Here is an 18,574-nt window from a genome sequence, read left to right on the forward strand (position 1 = left end):
CAAAGACATAACCCATTATTGTGGAGTTGATTTCGTCTCATGGCGAACCCGTGTGTGTCCCAGAGTAGAAGTGTGCTCTGCAGGGTTTTTGATAGCTAATTTTTCAGAAGTAGATTACCAAACCTTTCTTTAGAGGTGCCACCATGTGGACTAGAACCTTTAAACTTTTGGTTAGCAGCTGAGCATGTTAACCATTTGCACCACCCAGGGACTCCTCCAAGGACATAAAAGCATATTATTATTTGGCTTGTGATGCAGTAAGAACACATCAGAGCTGAACTTTAGCACTTTGGTCTGTGTTCTGACTTCCAACTCATGATCTAAAAGGAAATGGAAGGGTTGTTCCCATTAACATCTTTTAACAGTGGAAAGTTCAACCAGCAATTACGGTGGTAAAATTATAAAACCAAACCCAGCTGTCTCTCTCTACCTTGGCTGTCTTGATGATTTCCTCCAGGGGATCCTCCTGGTTCTTCATGATGGTCCAGTTCATCTCTAGTTTCCTGTTAGATTAATACGCGACAAAGAATATATAAGGCAAAATAGATGCAAACACTCCTGTGAGCTGTGCCCTGTGGTAAAAGGAATCCAGCTTTCTTAGTTGTTTCTTCTTCTTTTTAACATAAATGACCAAGAGGGCTGCTATAAGTGTGAATCACCTTAAAGAGCCAGGCAGGCTTGACAGTAGCATTGAGCACTGTTAGGGTCTTCGTTGTTCTTTATCTGTCCAGGGCTCAGTGCTTGGTATAAGCAGGAGCTAATGGGGGGAGGGGGAAAGGAGAATGTCACAGGCAGGGGTCAACTGGTAAAAGGAAGCAGGGCAACTTCAGGGACTTGAAGGAAGGCTGGTGTGACTGGAGCAGAGACTGAGGAAAGTGGAAAGGGTGGGGAGGAATTAGAACCCCAAGGCCTGGTAGGCAGCTTAAGGACTTTGGTCTTTATCCTGAGAGCAACTGCAAAGCACTGAGGGTTTAAAGCACGGGAGGGCAGGGTCAGATTGGTTTTGTGGTGCGTCCGGGATTACCACGGATCGGGTCTCTTACCACATCTTCCTTCTTTCCCTGAGCCACACAGGCTGTTTGCAATCCTACCTCCCAGAAGTCTCTGTAACAGTGGTTCTCAACCCCTGGCTGCACATTAGAATCATTTGGGGGAGCTTTACAAAATTTGATTTCCAGGATCTAACCCCAAACAATAGAACTCAGACTCTTTAGGGTTGGGGCATTTTTAAGGCTTCTTGGGTGATTACAGTATGTAGCTGGGATTGAGAACCACCAATCTTTCAGAAGGTTGGAAGAGCAGTTCCTTAGTACTCAGAGTAACATGGTGGGTAGAGTCAGTGGCCCAAACAAAGCCCCATGTGTTTGATGAAGCCTTGGATTTGAGATCTGACATGTAGGGCTCTGGGAGTCTTTTCTGGTTACCCTGATGGTCCAGTGACAACCATCTTTCCACTTTATCACCAAGTACCCAAGCTGCTCTGGGAAGAGACAGTTAATTATCTGCTAATTTGCTTGACACTCTCTTTAATTCTCCTCTGAGTTTCTTCACTTGGTGGCTTTTTTTTTACCCTGCATGTTTCTCAGGTGTGAGCTTAGTGTTTGCAGCTGATAAGATATTCTGGCATGAAAAAACTAGAGCAGGTAAGTAATTTTCTTTCTTTCACATTTCTCATTTTAGAGACAAAGCATATTTGGCCTGATGCAGTAAGAAAATTCATCCCTGAATAAATTGAAAGCATTACAGGAAAAATCTGCCAGTCATAGCACATATAACTTATTTAGAAAAGATATAATTTTTTTTTAAAACCCCTGTTTTTAAGGCCTTTTAATCTAAAAGGAAATTAAATTCAAAGAGAGAAATAAGCTTCCTCCTTTTGAAGAATCTCAAAGCTGAGAAGGATAAACCTTCTGTTTTAACAACATACAGCTATGAGGCTTTGGAAGGAAAGAGTATTCTTCTCATTTCACAGATGGGGAGACGAAGGTAGAGGGAGTTGGGGACGTGGAGAGAATCTTCTTGTGAGTTTCTGTTAGAAAAAAGAAATGGCTTAGTTTGGAATTCTGTCCATTCAGTTGTAAGTTGTTCAGAAAAGTGTCAAAAAAACTCTTATTTTTAGATATATGAGCACATGTGTGAAATGACATTTGTTTAAGGCCATTCATTACAACAGATTTGAAACAGCCCAATTCCCATCAATAGGGGACGATCAAATAAGTTATGGTAGTATACAATGGAATATTATACAGCTATGAAAAAGAACAAGGCATCTCTTTTTGAATTGATATAGACAGAATTCCAAGATATATTAAGTGAAAAAAGCAAGACCCAGAACAATATAATATGCCATCATTTGTATATCTATCTACTTACCTACCTACCTGTCAATCTATGTATTTATCTATCTGTATTTGCTTCCAACCCAGGATTTGCTTATATGTGTATAATACATCTCAGGAAGGGTCCATAAGAAGCCAGCAACAGTAGTTGTCTCAGGAAAGGGAACTGAATGTCTGGGAATCATACCCTCTATACTTAAAAAATCAACTGAGTATATTTTGGGTCCAAAATTTTAATTGAAAAACTAAAGTAAATAAAATGCTGTCATTTTTATTATGAGTATGAGTTACAAATGCAGTGATTAAATCAAAACGCAATTCCCTGAAACACAGGTAATAATACTTGGTGGATGTTACGGATTGAACTGTGTCCCCAAAAATGTGCATCAACTTCACTAGACCATGATTCCCAGTATTGTGTGATTGTTTACCATTTTGTGATTTGATGCGATTTTCCTACGTGTTGTAAATCTTATCTCTATGATGTTAATGAGGCAGGATTAGAGGCAGTAATGTTAATGAGGCAGGACTCAATCTACAAGATTAGATTGTAGCTTGAGTCAATCTCCTTTGAGATATAAAATAGAGAAGGAAGCAGAGATGGGGACCTCATACCACCAAAAAAGTAGTGCCAGGAGCAGAGAGCGTCCTTTGGACCTGGGGTCCCTGCACTGAGAAGTTCCTAGACCAGGGGAAGATTGATGACAAGGACCTTCTGCTAGAGCTGACAGAGAGAGAAAGCCTATCCCTTGGAGCTGGCACCCTGAATTTGGACTTCCAGCCTCCTTGTCTGTGGGAGAATTTCTCTTTGTTAAAGCCATCCACCTGTATTTCTGTTATAGCAGCACTAGATAACTAAGACAGTGGATGAGCAGAACTAACTGAGGACCTGCAAATCCAAATCCCAGCTCTGTTATTCTGGTCTGGTCATTTGTTCTTCATCTGTTCATTCAGCTGTTGAACATTTATTGAGTCCCTGCTGTGTGCCAGGTACTGTGCTAGGCTTTCACAAAGATGAAAGGTCCATTTGTAAAATGTTCACTGCCTTGCGGGGAAACGGCCAGAAATCTCATGGTTGCAATGCAGTGTGAGAAATGTTGTGACAGATTATGACAGGTTCCCGCAGGGCCTCATGGGAGGTGAAGCTAAATTAGGCTGGGAAGTCTTGTTTACCAGTGGACATGGTGCTAAGTCTTGCAGAGAAGGGGCCGTAGGACAATTCCAGGCAAAGGAACCAGCATGTGCTGGTGAGCAGGTAGTCTGGTATGGCTGCAGAGAGGGCATGTGTGGGCAGGGTGAAATTAGACCCGGGGCAGCTCTTACGTGTTGCAGTTTGGATTTTTAAAAAATTGCATTCATTTTATTTTTCTACTTGTGAAATAAATACATCTTTGATGCCAGGATTATAACCCGAAGGCCAATGGGGACACATTAAAGAATTTCAAATGAGCCAGTGGTATGACTAGCTGTATTTAGAAAGTGCACTGGCAGCAATGTAGTATTATAGGCCTGGTGGGGCAGGGGGGAAGGAGTAACAGACACTTTAAGGACACAAACTGCAGTGTTGAAACCAGAATATGAGAGACAGTTTCCCTGAGAAGTTGGGGTAGGTCCTGAAGTCAGAACATCTGTACTATAATCCCAGCTCCTCCCATCTCATACTTGACAAATGTGGGGGTAACTTAACCACCTGAGCCTCAGTTTCTTCAACTGTCACTGGGGCTGGACTAAGTGATTTTAAGTTCTCATCTGCCATTGGAAAACCTTCCACTAGTCCTGCCCTCCACCCGCATGCACAGCCCCCCATCCAAGCATGGTATTTCTAGGTTCACGGCAGACTTTTGTAGGGAACTGCTGGGGGAGGGAGGGGTGTAGGAGTCAGAGGTGGTGGTGGGAAAAGGGACAACTGTAAAGTGGGCCTTTGGGATGCCAGCACCTTTCCCTCTATAATACTGTGTCAAAACAGCTGAATGAAAAACTGTAACACAAAAGCATTATGGGTATTAAGTATACAAAAATTACTGTAAAATGCCCCACTCTGAATTCTGCAGCTTTTCAATCTCCATAAATAAATTCTTATCTCATTTCCTTAGCAATTACCACCTTCCAACATACTATATACTTTGCCTATCTCTTACATTATTTCTGTCTTTTGCACTAGACTGGAGCAGACCAGGGATCTTTGTTTTGCTCACGGATATATCTCAAATGCCCAGAATGTGCCAGGCACATATCACGTAGTAAGTAGATGTTCAAATATCGGCTGAATGAATGAGAGTGAGTCGTGACGGTGATAATGATATATCATCCTGGGAGTATAATTCTCCACGCTCTAAAGAAAGAACTAAACTGTTACTAAGGCGAAAAAAAGGATAGTTCCAGTAATATAAGTAAGGAAGCATGGCAATATTTTTTGAATACTTGTAGCAAACATCTTTCGTTGCCCAGAATCATTCCCTTCTTCTGGTTTTAGGTACTGTATTTTCCTTTGTGAAACACCCCTCCCCTCCCTACTCATCCCTGTGGTTCCAGGATGGGCCAATCAGTGTATTCTGCTCCCCTGCCCATGGCATTTCTTTAGGCATGGATATAGGACCTGAGTCAGGCCCCTGAGATTAGTTCTAGAGTGACCAGGGAAAGAGAAGCTAGTGGCCATCTCGGGGCCATGGGGGAAGAGCTTATCTGAGAGGACAGAGAGGAAAGCAGAGTCTATCCATCGGAGAGAGACAGATTTCAGGCAAACGCATGACTCTTAGTCAAAGCCCCACCTAGCAGAGCTGGGGTTGGGGTAGCCCAGAGAAGGTGTAACCTGAGAACTCCGGATTAGCTCAGGCTAGGTGGGTGATCCTCATAACCTACGAAGTCCGAAGTCCGTACCATCTAGAGCACTAGATAGCACCACTATCATGCATTTGGTCTCCCTCCCATGTTTCTGTCTTTGCTAGTCATTTCCAACCAATGGCTAGGGACATTGTCCTCCAGGGCTGTCATCTCTGAGATCCTTTCATGCTAAGACCTGGCTCCTGGTCAGTTTCTTTGACTCCATGGCCATTTATTTCCAGTTCAGTAAACTCCAAGGGGTGCAAAGAATGGATAGGAAGTGGGCCCTGAACCAGAGGGCTGTGGGATGAAAAGGTGGGTCAGTTCATGCAGCATTTAGTGAGCACCTTCTATGTGTTAGCTGCTGGGGCAGAAGGGGGTATTGTAAAGATGGAGAAATGACATCTTCCCCACAGGAGCTCTCAGAACCCATAAATAGAAACAAAGCTGAGCTTGGAAGACCAATGAACTCTTAAGGGAAAACAATAAACAAGAAAACCAGAAGAGGATTTGCAGTTGACATCTAAGTAGTTAACTAAAGGAATCAGCAGGAAGATGAGTTCTACCAAGCGACTGTGGTAGAACAGTAACAATTACTTTTGCTACTATCAAGATAAACTGAATTATATTTGCCTGTTTTATGAGCTAGTTCAGGGTTATCCTTTCTCCTCTCTGCTCTCTGGTTCCCTCCACCCAAACCAGGCACCCAACTGATTTGTCCTCGATGGCTGGCTGCGATGACTGTCCTAATTTGTCCTTACTTCATCTGCTACAAACTGCCTGTTTCCTGTCCCTTCTGATAAAGCAAGAGCTCTGAGGGACTTCTGAAGCTGTTTTTGTACCATGCGGAAGCGTATTAACTGGAATTCCTGCATTTGTGTCTGTAAAACCCCTCGTCTTCTCAGTGTGAGATCACCTTCAGGAACGGCGTCATGTCGATGTGCAGCTTGCGTGTGTAAAATTCTTTCCTGTTTGAACATACCGGCCCTTTATTTATACAACTCTGAGGCTCTCCTGTCTTCTGAGCTGCTGCCTCCAAGGACTGCTGGGCTCCCTGTGAAGAGAAACAGAAAGCCCAGCTTTCATTGGAATGATATACAGTGCGACAAGAGTTAGTCCAAATTCCCAAATATTTATAGAAAGCAATTTTTCATCTTTGGAACACTAATAGTAACACCTATTTTTACCACTGGAGACCCAGGGGGCTCTTATGTATAGGGAATAACCCCAGAATGGGGGCTGTGCAATGGGGAAGTGAAAAGACTGATCTTACTATGTGCCACGGTTTTACATTATCTCATTTAATCTCACAACAAGCCAGTGAGGCAGGTGTTGTTATTCCCATTTCACAGATAAGGATATTGAGTCTCCGAGAGGTTCAGCAATGTGCCGAAAGATACACAGCAGGGAAATGGCAGAGCTGAAATCATCTGCCCAAGGCTACTTTTTATTTTATTTTTTCTTTCTTTTTTTTTTTTAGATGAAGGTTTACAGAATGAACAAGTTTCTCATCAAACAGTTAGTACACGTATTGTTTTATGACATTGGTTAACAACCGCACAACATGTCAATACTCTCCTTCTCAGCCTTGGGTTCCCTGTTACCAGGTTTCCTGTTCCCTCCTGCCTTCTAGTCCTTGCTCCTGGGCTGATGTGCCCCTCTAGACTTGTTTTGTTTTATGGGCCTGTTCAATCTTTGGCTGAAGGGTGAACCTCAGGAGTGAGTGACTTCATTACTGAGCTGAAAAGGTGTCCGGGGACATACTCTCAGAGCTTCTCCAGTCTCTGTCAGGCCAGCAAGTTTGGTCTTTCCTTTTGAGTTAGTATCTTGTTCTACATTTTTCTCCTCTCTATCTGGGACCCTCTATTGTGATCCCTGTCAGAGCAGTCAGTGGTGGTAGCTGGGCACCATCTAGTTGTACTGGACTCAGTCTGGTGGAGGCCGTGGTAGATGTGGTCCATCAGTCCCCTGGACTAATCCTTCCCTTGTATCTTTAGTTTTCTTCTTCATTCTTCCTTGCTCCCGAAGGAGTCAGACCAGTGGAGTATCCTAAATGGCCGCTCACAGGCTTTTAAGACTCCAGACGCTACTCACCAAAGTAGAATGTAGAACATTTTCTTTATAAACGATGTTATACCCATTGAGCTAGATGTTCCTCTCAAGGCTACTTTTTAATGAAGTACTTTATTTAAAAGCTATACTTATACAGCTTCCGTGGCGTTCCTGGGGGTCACAAATGGTTAACACACTGGACTGCTAACTGAAAGGTTAGCAGTTTGAGTCCACCCAGAGGCATCTCTGAAGAAAGGCCTGGCAATCTACTTCCCAAAAATCAGCCATTGAAAATCCTATTGAGCATAGTTCTACTCTGTAATACATGGAGTCGCCGTGAGTCAAAATCGACTGCACGGTACTGTTTATATTATAGCTTCTATGAATGGTTTTCACATCTGCCTTGCAGCAAATAAGGCTCTAGCATGATTCCAGTTTATTTCCAAACTGAAAATGTGTTAGGAAGAGTGATTTGAACAAATGTAGCACAGTGGGAAGAAGGATGGGTCAGTAGGGGAGTCTGGAGGCCCTGGGGCTCTCCCATCTTTTGGGCTGTGTTTCCTCCGAACATCACAACATACACACAGTGTCATGTTTCAGAGCACTATGAAGTCCCACCTGAAGTTGTCACCCAGCCCACACCCCATGCTGAGACCCTGGAGGTCTTTCTAAGATACAGATTGGACCACATCACTCCTCTGATTAAAGCCTTCAAAGGCCACTGCCCTCAGAATGAAGGTCAACCCACTGGAAAAGGTTGTCAAGGCCTTTCCTGTAGCCCTGGACTCTCTCTCCAGCCTCATTCAACAAATATTTATTAAGCGCCTATTCTCTGCCAGGCAGAGTGGATACAGCAGTGCACATTCATTCTACTGCGAGGGAAGAGAGAATAAACAAGGAAGCAGAACGTCAGTTACATCTGAAGGTGATTTGTGATATGGAGAAATATAAAGCTGGAACAGGGGATAAAGACTAGCCAGGATGGAAGAGGAGGCTGCAATTTTAAACAAGGTAGTCCAGGAAGAGTTGTCAAGGATTTCATTTTACTTGGATCCACAATCAACAGCCATGGAAGCGGCAGTCAAGAAATCAAAAGATGCATTGCATTGGGTAAATCTGCTGCAGAGGACCTCTTCAAAGTGTTGAAGAGCAAAGATGTCACCCAGAAGACTAAGGTGCGCCTGACACAAGCCATGGTATTTTCAATCGCATCATATGCATGTGAACGCTGGACGATGAATAAGGAAGACCGAAGAAGAATTGACATCTTTGAATTGTGGTGTTGGCGAAGAATATTGAATATACCATGGATTGCCAAAAGAATGAAAAATCTGTCTTAGAAGAAATACAGCCAGAATTCTCCTTAGAAGCAAGGACGGTGAGACTGCATCTTACATACTTTGGCTATGTTGTCAGGAGGGATCAGTCCCTGGAGAAGGACATCATGCTTGGCAGAGTACAGGGTCAGTGGAAAAGAGGAAGACGCTTAACGAGGTGGATCGACACAGTGGCTGCAACAATGAGCTCAAGCATAACAACGATTGTAAGGATGGCTCAGGACCGGGCAGTGTTTTGTTCTGTTGTGCATAGGGTCCCTATGAGTTGGAACCGACTTGAAGGTACCTAACAACAACAATAACAGTCCAGGAAGGCTCTACAAGAAAGTAACATTTAAGCAAAGCTCTCAAGAAGGTGAGGTAAGGTTTCATGGGGTTATCTGCAGGTAGTGTTTAGCTCATTGTGTAAGTAGCAAGTGTAAAGGCCCACCATTGACACTGAACTTTCAATACCTGGAGCAAGGCCCTTCCCTCTGCTGGGAATACTCTCGCCACTTCTTGTTACCTTCTAACTCCTCCTTCTCCTTTGGCCTGACTCACCTTACACCTCCCATGACCTCCCTCCCAGAGCACTGAGCACTTCCCATCGTTGTCCGCAATGGTTGCTCATCTCTCCTCCCCATTAGATTGTTAAGCTCCATGAGGCCAGGAACCACAGCTGTTCTGTTCCCATTGCATCACCAGTGCCTGCCAGGATCTGGAAACTCATACACACTTGAAACATACTCGTTGAACAAATGACTAAAACACACCAAAGTAAATGACATCATGAGGAAGCTACATGTTATGATTCACCTCAGTTAAAATGAGGAGAGGGCTAACGAGGACACCTTTACAGGAAGTGTGTATTGCCCTCTAGAGGCCTGTGCTCTACATTGCGCTGGCTCCTTATTCCTGGAGAGAAGCTTTATTTTTCAGGGCTGATTTGCGGGGTTACATATATTAGTTTGCCATGAGATCACCCTGGGTGTGGATTTGATCATTTCCATATTTTCTAGAAGACTAAGTCTTGGATGTTTGTCTCTCTGGACCATTGTAATGATGAATTGGCAGTTGGTAGGTTCCTGTGGGCAGCCATCATTTCAATGAACACCCACACCCTTTTCCTTTGTTGTAGAATGTAGTTAGAGATAAAATTTTTTCTGGACAAATGCATGACCGGTTTTTTGTCATCTCAGCCATATATCTGATTAGTTTCTCAGGATGAGGTGGTCCCTCCCCATTTCTAGATCAAAATGAAAGTGTGTCGTCCAAACTGAAATCAGCAAAGTATTTCAAGCTTTCTAGCCTCCAAAATCATGCGTGAATCACTGGACGGAATATTAGAAATCAGACAGTACTGACTTGAGGGAAATTTTTCCATTATTCCCAAGAGAAGTTTTTGTGTTAGGCTAGAGGACAAAAGGGAAAGCCAAGACCAGTTCCAAGGGCTAGAATTGCTTTATCTCCTTACGGGCGGTTCATATTGGAGAATGATGAGTCGAGAGGCTCTGAGAAAATTCCTCCAAACCACTTTTTAAAAAAAAAAAAATTTATTGTGCTTTAAGTGAAAATTTACAAGTCAGTCTCTCACACAAAAACTTATATACACCTTGCTACATTCTCCCAATTGCTCTCCCCCTAATGAGACAGCCCACTCCCTCCACTCTCTCTTTTCCTGTCCATTTCGCCAGCTTCTAACCCCCTCCACCCTCTCATCTCCCCTCCAGGCAGGAGATGCCAACATAGCCTCAAGTGTCCACCTGATCCAAGAAGCTCACTCCTCACCAGCATCCCTCTCCAACCCATTGACCAGTCCAATCCATGTCTGAAGAGTTGGCTTCGGGAATGGTTCCTGTCCTGCGCCAATAGAAGGTCTGGGGGCCATGACCACCGGGGCCCTTCCAGTCTCAGTCAGACCACTAAGTCTGGTCTTTCTATGAGAACTTCCTCCTAATCACTTTTGATAAAATAATTCTCTTGACTGTATGGCTCATCTCCCTAACACTTAAAAAAAAAAAAATCAATTGTAGCTTGGTGGAACGTTTTAGGTGAAGGTTTTAGAGCCACTGGAACATGAAATACTGTTTTTGCCTGATATGTTCAGGTATTCTAACAAATAAATACTAGTGGAAGGGGATAGGGTCTGTGAGATAGGGGGAAAAGAAAAATTAAACATATAAAGAGGATTCTGGAAGATAATGATAGGAGGAGAGAAAGAAAATTGAAACCAGCAAGAACGCCATGTGCTTGGGTGATTTTTCATGCATTCATTAAACTGGTATCTATTGAGTGCCTACAATGTATAAGACAAACGCACACAGATACACAAGATGAGGATTTTAGATAGTAACAAATCTATGAAGACAGAGAAATGGCGATAGGATGGAGAGCGATGGAGGAGGGGTTGGCAACTTTATATTGGGTGGTCAGGGACGACTTCTCTGAGGAGGTGACATTTGAGCTGAGAGCTGGTGACAAAAGGAGCCAGCCCTTGAGGATCTATCTTTAACAGTCAGCGTAGTCTGCATCTCTGTGGTCTGATTATTCAGAGGTAGAATCAGGCAGGAGTTCTTTGAAAAGGAAAGTAGAATTCCTGATTTCTAGGCCTGGTCTGCCTCAGCCCTCTCAGCTCCATCTTTGCTCCTGTGAGGCGAAGTAAACATAACTGGTACTGGTAGCTCTTGGGGTATGTTGAGAGCTAAGAGAGAAAAATAAACAGTAAATAGGAGTCAAGGTCTCTGGAGGTGTAGGAGAGAGAAGAAAATGCAAGGTTAAATGCAAGGGAAGGAAAATGAGGAAACTAGAAGAAAGCAGAGAAGCCTGAGCTTTTTTGTTTCTTTTATATTTATGCCTTGGTGGGACTGATTAAAGAGCTGACGGAAGGGTCAGGGGTGAAATGTTTAGCCAAAAACCCAAACCCATTACTTTACCTACATTGTACTGTAAATATTTTAATATTTAGCTAAAAACACTTGGAAGCCTTTCTCTTCACTAAATGAAACAATAAAGATTAATGAGTTAATTTGGTAAAGCTGATTTGAACTGCACAGAAGGCATTGCATAAGTACTTGGCATTTAAAAAGTTATCTGACATTTAAAAGGAGATGACTGTTAATGAATTCAAGAGCTAATCTTATACTCTGACAGTGTGAGCTATGGAAAACCCAGGATTATTATCTTGTTGTAAACATAATGTGTTTCAGTTGAAAACCAGCACAAAAGAGAGCTATGGGCTGTACACACATACACACATACACACATACACATGTAACGTAGCAGAACTTAATGAGAATGTCTCTTAAATAAATATCTTACCATTTCTTTTATCTTGGATTATATTATCAGAGCTACAAACCCAGGGAGAAAACCTTATCCCCAATAATTTTTTCTCCTCCTTTCAACTAGTGTATTTTGAAGAGTCACTACCATGGGTTGGCTCTACAAACTGACAATGGGAACTCTCACCTTAAAAAATGGGCAGAGGTGGTTTAGTGGTAGAATTCTCGCCTTCCATGCTGGGAATTGGGATTCAATTCCCAGCGGATACACCCTCAAGGGCAGCCACCACCCATCTATCAGTAAAGGCTTTCGTGTTGCTATGATGCGGGTTTCAGTGAAGCGTCCAGACTGTTGAATACGTGTTGTAAATCCTAATCTCTATGCCTGTGGTTATAATCCCATTTGGCAGTTCTATTCTGTCCTATAGAGTCTATTCTATGAGTCTCCGTCAACTCCATGGCAATGAGTTTGTTTTTGTTTGATGTCTTTGTTATGTTAATTGACAGGATTAGAGTAGGGTATGAGATATAAAAGAGAGTAAGCAAGAGAAAGAAGCAGAGATTGCCCAGGAGCAGAAGCTGAAAGAAACAAGGACCTTTCTCCAGAACCAACAGAGAGAGAAAGCCTTCCCCTAGAGCCGGCACCCTGAATTTAGATTTCTAGTCTTCTAAACTGTGAGAAAATAAATTCCTGTTTGTTAAAGCCACCTATTTGTGATATTTCTATTATAGCAGCACTAGGTAACTAAGGCAGAATAGGAAGAAAGTCCTGGCAATCTACTTACAATCAGTCGGCCAATGAAAACCCTATGGATAACAGTGGTCCAACCCTTTTGTGCATGGAGTCACCATGAGTTGGGAGGTGACTTGACAGCACCGAACAACAACAACCTTAAGAAGGACACGAGATTCTAAACCCAACCAGCTAGATCCCTACCTATGGGTCACACAGAGCAACCAAAGATCACAATCTGTCCCGTAAACATCTCTCAGGCCCTCCTCTTTACTTCTCACACTCCTTTCTAATTGGGGTTCCCCATATTTGTAGCTGCGGCTTAACGGCTCCAAGAGGAGTTACTGTCCCTCATTAAGGAGGCTGCAACACTGTCACTGTCTGCCTCCCACGCAGCGCACAACTTCATTCTGCCTGAGAGCAAGCTGCCAAGAGTCTCTGGGAACCTGTGGGCAAGCTGAGCTGGAGGAAGAAAACAGAGGGAAGGAGAGCCTTTGTAGCCAAGATCTGAAAGGTGCTGGGGAACACACCCCACCATTATCTTAACGCATGGAAAGCGGGTGGGGGAGGCCTTTGCTGAGACCCTCATGTGGTCTATCAAATTGTCACATCAAACCTCTGTGCACACAGGGAGTTTGTTCCCTCCTGTGAGCAAACAAAAGGGAAAAGAGTCAGTCTCTCCTTTGGATTGCCAGGCCCCCCTCCTTGGCTGAGAATCTGTCTTTCCTTCCCTCAGGGCGTTCTGAACCCCTGTGGGGATGGGTTAGATCTGAGAGAGTTAGTCACTGGGGTGGCTGGAATTGTCTGCTGCCCCCTTCTGCCATGTCCTGCTGGGGTGGGGGACTGGGGGGTCAAATCCTGGAAAGGCCCACTCCTGCCAGGAGTTATGGGCTGAAGGGTTGGGCAGGGTTTTCCTGCCACTGGCCCTCTCAGGCCCTGTTACCTCTTGCCATGGCAGCCTGTGGGAACAAGAGCGGGCAGTAGGAATGGGGACACAGGTGGCAGTGGGTCAGGGCATGGAACTCTGCTGGGCTCCCCATGACTGTGTTGCCTGGGGAGGAGATCTGAGTGGGCCAGGGGCTTTGTATACACCATCAACCTCAGGCTAACTTGGAGGGCACCCGGCCACCCCCAGGTGCCCACTCTGAGATTTGTATGTCTAGGTTTCCCTAGACATAGACCAAGAGGCAGTCATTCCAACAGAACAAGAAGATATTCTGTGGTTTAAAATCAGATAAGGCGTGCATCAGAGTTGTATCCTTTCACCATACTTATTCAGTCCATAGGTTGAGCAAATAATCTGAGAAGCTGGACTATATGAAGAAGAACAGGGCATCAGAATTGGAGGAAGAGTCATAAACAACCTTCAATATGCCGATGACACAGCCTTGCCGGCTGAAAGTGAAGAGCACTTGAAGCACTTACTGATGAGGACCAAAGACTACAGCCTTCAGTATGGATTACATCTCTACATAAAGAAAACAAAAATCCTCACAACTAGACCAATAAGCAACATTATGATAAATGAAGAAAAGATTGAAGTTGTCAAGGATTTCATTCTACTTAAATCCACACTCAACGTCCATGGAAACAGCAGTCAAGAAATCAAATGGTGTATTGCACTGGGCAAATCTGCTGTAAAAGTCTCTTTAAAGTGTTAAAAAAAAAAAAAAACAAAGATGTCACTTTGAGGACTAAGGTGTGCCTGACCCAAGTTATGATATTTTCAATTACCTTATATGTGTGTGAAAGCTGGACAATAAATAAGACCAGAGAAGAATTGATGCCTTTGAATGACGGTGTTGGTGAAGAATATTGAATATACCATGGACTGGCAGAAGAAGGAACAAATCTCTCTTGGAAGAAGTACACCCAGAATGCTCTTAGAAGGGAGGATGGTGAGGCTTCGTCTCACGTACTTAGGATATGTTATCAGGAGGGGCCAGTCCCTGGAGAGGGACATCTCGCTTGGTAGAGGGTCATCAAAAAAGAGGAAGACCCTGAACAAGATGGATTGACACAGTGGATGCAACAATGGGCTTTAGCATAGCAGTGATTGTGAGGATGGTGCAGGACCAGGCAGTGGTTTGTTCTGTTGTACACAGGGTTGCTATGAGTCGGGTCTGACTCAGCGGCACCTAACAACAACAACAACAAAAACAAAGGTTTTCCTCGCCTGGTGGAGGAGGAGACCTCCAGTTCTCAGGAGGCCAGGTGGAACACTCAAAGTCTCAACTTGACAATCCAGCCTGCCTCTATGGCCTCTTTTGGAGGACAGAAAAGGACCCCAAACCATGGAATGGTTCCACCTACCACAAGCCTGCCCAACAGCCAGTTACCTGGATTCATCCCAGGCATTTTGGCCACCTTAGATGTCCTGGATGATGTTTTATGTTCTAAAGATAATTTGGTGCTGTTGAAATGGGCTGAACTGACTGTCTTAGGAAGGTTCCACTAGTAGGGATGGTAGAGAGAGTTTGGCTGGTAGCCAGAGAAGAGCTTTCTTGTTCCCTTCCTCTCACTAAGTTTGGCCTCCATCTAGCTTTTTATGCGTCAACTCAATGAAAGTAGATTTTATATCCTCCTGAGTATTTACTAAATTAGCTCTATAGGTAGCAAACATTAGGCTAGGAAGAGAAATGCTGATGCTCCAGTCTTAGCTTTTGTGATGAACTCATTTGGTAACTTTTGCCAAATCATTAGTGTTCCTGTGCCTCAGTTTCCCTGTAAATGGGGACAACTTCACCATTCTCCTCAGGGAGCTTTTGAATAGTGAAACGCAGGACTCTTTAATTCCAGGGTTTACACGATCTGCAAGTAAATCTTATCTGTGAATTCTAATTGATATTGTCCTGAGTTTAATTAAGAGCTTTGTTGACACAATGGAATCATTGTTTATCTGGCTGAGCAGGAGATAGAGGAGTAGAGTTTTAAGCGAAAATAGTTATCTCTTCAGCCCCAGGGGAGATAGAAACCAGCTTTTTCTGCGAGGGGGTGTCTGGCTGTATTCAGGCTGGAAGTCAGCCTGTGTTTAGATATGATACATCCTATTTTAACTAGGAGATGGGTGTCGGTGGGGCGTAGGGTGGGAAAGCTGCACAAGCCCCCAGCTCCTTTAACCCAGAACTTCACCGTGTGACTCCTTAGTTTATTGGGTCTGGTATGACTTTGCTGGTTTGGCAAACTGAGAGATGAGGAATCTCAACTCGTAAATGGATTCCAGTGGGAAAAAGTCATCTTAAATCAGCTGATTTTCACTAGAAAATATGTTACCCATGGTGCTTTGATTCCAGACTGGCTCATAAAGGCTCAACTAATCCACAACTTTGCTGGGCTGTGGAGTTAGAACTGGCCTTGATACTGTGGTTCCAGAAGCCAGGGACAGCAGAAGGCAGAGGAAGAGAAGAGAAATGTCTTTTCCTTTTCTTTCCTAAGCTCCTACACTTTCATGCCCTTCTCCTCCTCTGGGTCCTCCTGTCATCTGACTTATGAGTTTTTCTTGGCAGCTATGTACTGTAGGGTAGGGGCCCTGCTGGATACAGTGTTCCTGGCCCCCCAAATTCCCCACCTCTCCTCTTCCCCAGGCCTTGAGCATCATTCCCTTGGGTGTGGGACAGAAAACAATCTCTTTTTTTTTAGAGAATTTATATTGAGACGTTAGAAACCCAGTGCAACCTCTAATAGGTAGAATTTTGAGAAGCAAAACAAAGTATAAAAATTCCAGACAGTGTGGAAGACATTTGGTGGGGCAGGGGTGGGGAGGAAGTAGGAGGGAACAGTAGATGGATTGGCTCCTAGTCCTCCTTTAAATTATTCCTGTTTTTCAAGTTTTCCTTTTCCATGTCTGAACACTTAGATTGCAAACAAGCTCCAAGTTCTGTTTTATAATGGCTTTCAAGGCAGAGGATGGGGCATAGAGTAATAATAATTATTTTAATTTATTAGGGGCTACTTGGAGCCCTGGTGGTGCGGTGGTTAAGAGCTTGGCTGCTAATCAAAAGGTTGGCAGTTTGAATCTACCAGCTGTTCCTTGAAAACCCTATGGGGCAGTTCTACTCTGTACTATAGGATTGCTGTGAGTTGGAATTGACCTGACAGCACTGGTTTGGTTTGATTTTAGTGCCAAGCATTGTGCTAACCCCTCTTCTATATTATTTCATCTAACGAATATTTGCCATAACTGTATTCATGAGGAACTTGTACACAGACCAAGAGACAGTTCTTGGAACAGAGTAAGGGGACACTGTGTGGTTTAAAATCAGGGAAGATGTGTGTCAGGATTGTATCCTTTCACCATACTTATTCAGTCTGCATGGTGAGCAAATAATCTGAGAATCTGGACTATATGAAGAAGAATGGGGCATCAGGACTGGAGGAAGCCTCGTTAACAATCTTTGATATACCGATGACAACCTTGCTTGCTGGAAGTGAAGAGGACTTAAAGTGCTTCCTGATGAAAATCAAAGACTACAGCCTTCAGTATGGATTACACCTCAGCATAAAGAAAACAAAACCCCTCACAGCTAGACCAATAAGCAACATCATGATAAATGGAGAAAAAATTAAAGTTGTAAAGGATTTCACTTTACTTGGATCCACAATCAACACCCATGAAAGCAGCAGTCAAACAGTACACTGCATTGGGCAAATCTGCTGCAAAAGACCTCTTTAAAGTGTTAAAAAGCAAAGATGTCACTTTGAGGACTAATGTGTGCCTGACCCAAATCATGATATCTTCAATTGCCTCACATGCTTGCAAAAGCTGGAAAATCAATCCAAACCCCCCAAAAAAACAAACCCAGTGCCTTCGAGTCGATTCTGACTCATAGCGACCCTACAGGACAGAGTGGAACTGCCCCGTAGAGTTACCAAGGAGCGCCTGGTGGATTCCAACTGCTAACCCTTTGGTTAGCAGCTGTAGCACTTAACCACTATGCCACCAGGGTTTCCAAAACCCACTGCCATTGAGTCGATGACTCCAACTCATAACGACCCTATAGGACAGAGCAGAACTGCCCCATACGGTTTCCAAGGAGCGCCTGGTGGATTTGAACTGCCAACCTTTTGGTCAGCAGCCATAGCTCTTAACCACTAAGCCACCGGGGTTAGGGAAGACTAAAGAAGAATTGATGCCTTTGAATTATGGCACTGGTGAAGAATATTGAATATACCATGGACTGCCAGAAGAGTGAACAAATCTGTCCTGGAAGAAATACAGCCAGAATTCCCCTTAGATGTGAGGATGGTGAGACTTCGTCTCATATACTTTGGACATGTTATCAGGAGGGACCAGTCCCTGGAGAGGGACATAATGCTTGGTAAAATAGAGGATCAGTAAAAAAGAGGAAGACCCTCAGCGAGATGTACTGACACAGCGGCTGCAACAGTGGGCTCTAACATAGCAATGATTGTGAGGATGGCACAGGACTGGGCAATATTTTGTTCCATTGTACGTGGGGTCACTATGAGTCGGAACTGACTTGATGGCACCAAACAACAACCACAATCCTTGCCATGACCCCATGAGGGAAATATTATTATCCTTTACAGTTAAGGAAATTGAGCCTTAGTGGGGTTAAATAACCTGCCTGAAACTACACAGCCGGTAGGGAAGAAGTTGAGATTTAAGTGCTGCTTTATGGGATTCTCAAACCACAAGGCTTCTTTGCTAGCACAGGTCATGTGTTGATGGGGGTCTTTTCTGTCCTGGCATCTGTCTCCTCATCTGTAAAATGGGGATAATAACAGTATCTACCTCATAGGAATGTTGTAAGAATCAAGGGAGCTAATCCTAAACCTTGCACATAGGAAACCTCTAAAACACTGTTATTACCATTTAAAAGGACCCTGTCAAGATAATGGGAGAATAATTATTAAACTTTGTCATAGGTACATGGAAATGCTTTATACTAGTCTCTCTACTTTTGCATATGTTTGAAAATTACCATAAGAAAAAAAAATTAAGTACTAATGAAGTGTCTGGTTGGAACTAGTAGCCAACAGATCAAGAAATACAGACTTTTTGGAATGAAT

General features: G+C 43.6%; 1 protein-coding gene across 1 annotated transcript in view; it reads right to left on the reverse strand.

The window, feature by feature from the left end:
* Window positions 1–18,574, reverse strand: part of KIAA2012 (KIAA2012 ortholog) — a 144,879-nt gene that overhangs the window by 35,999 nt on the left and 90,306 nt on the right. Inside the window, exons 14-15 of the mRNA XM_023542319.2 lie at window positions 6,076–6,213; window positions 431–503 (exon numbers count right to left, since the gene is read on the reverse strand). Of these exons, the coding sequence (XP_023398087.1) occupies window positions 431–503; window positions 6,076–6,213 (211 nt within the window). The remainder of the gene's footprint in view (window positions 1–430; window positions 504–6,075; window positions 6,214–18,574) is intronic.

This window comes from Loxodonta africana, chromosome 6, assembly GCF_030014295.1.
Source record: "Loxodonta africana isolate mLoxAfr1 chromosome 6, mLoxAfr1.hap2, whole genome shotgun sequence".
In the NCBI taxonomy this organism is placed as follows: Eukaryota; Metazoa; Chordata; class Mammalia; order Proboscidea; family Elephantidae; genus Loxodonta; species Loxodonta africana.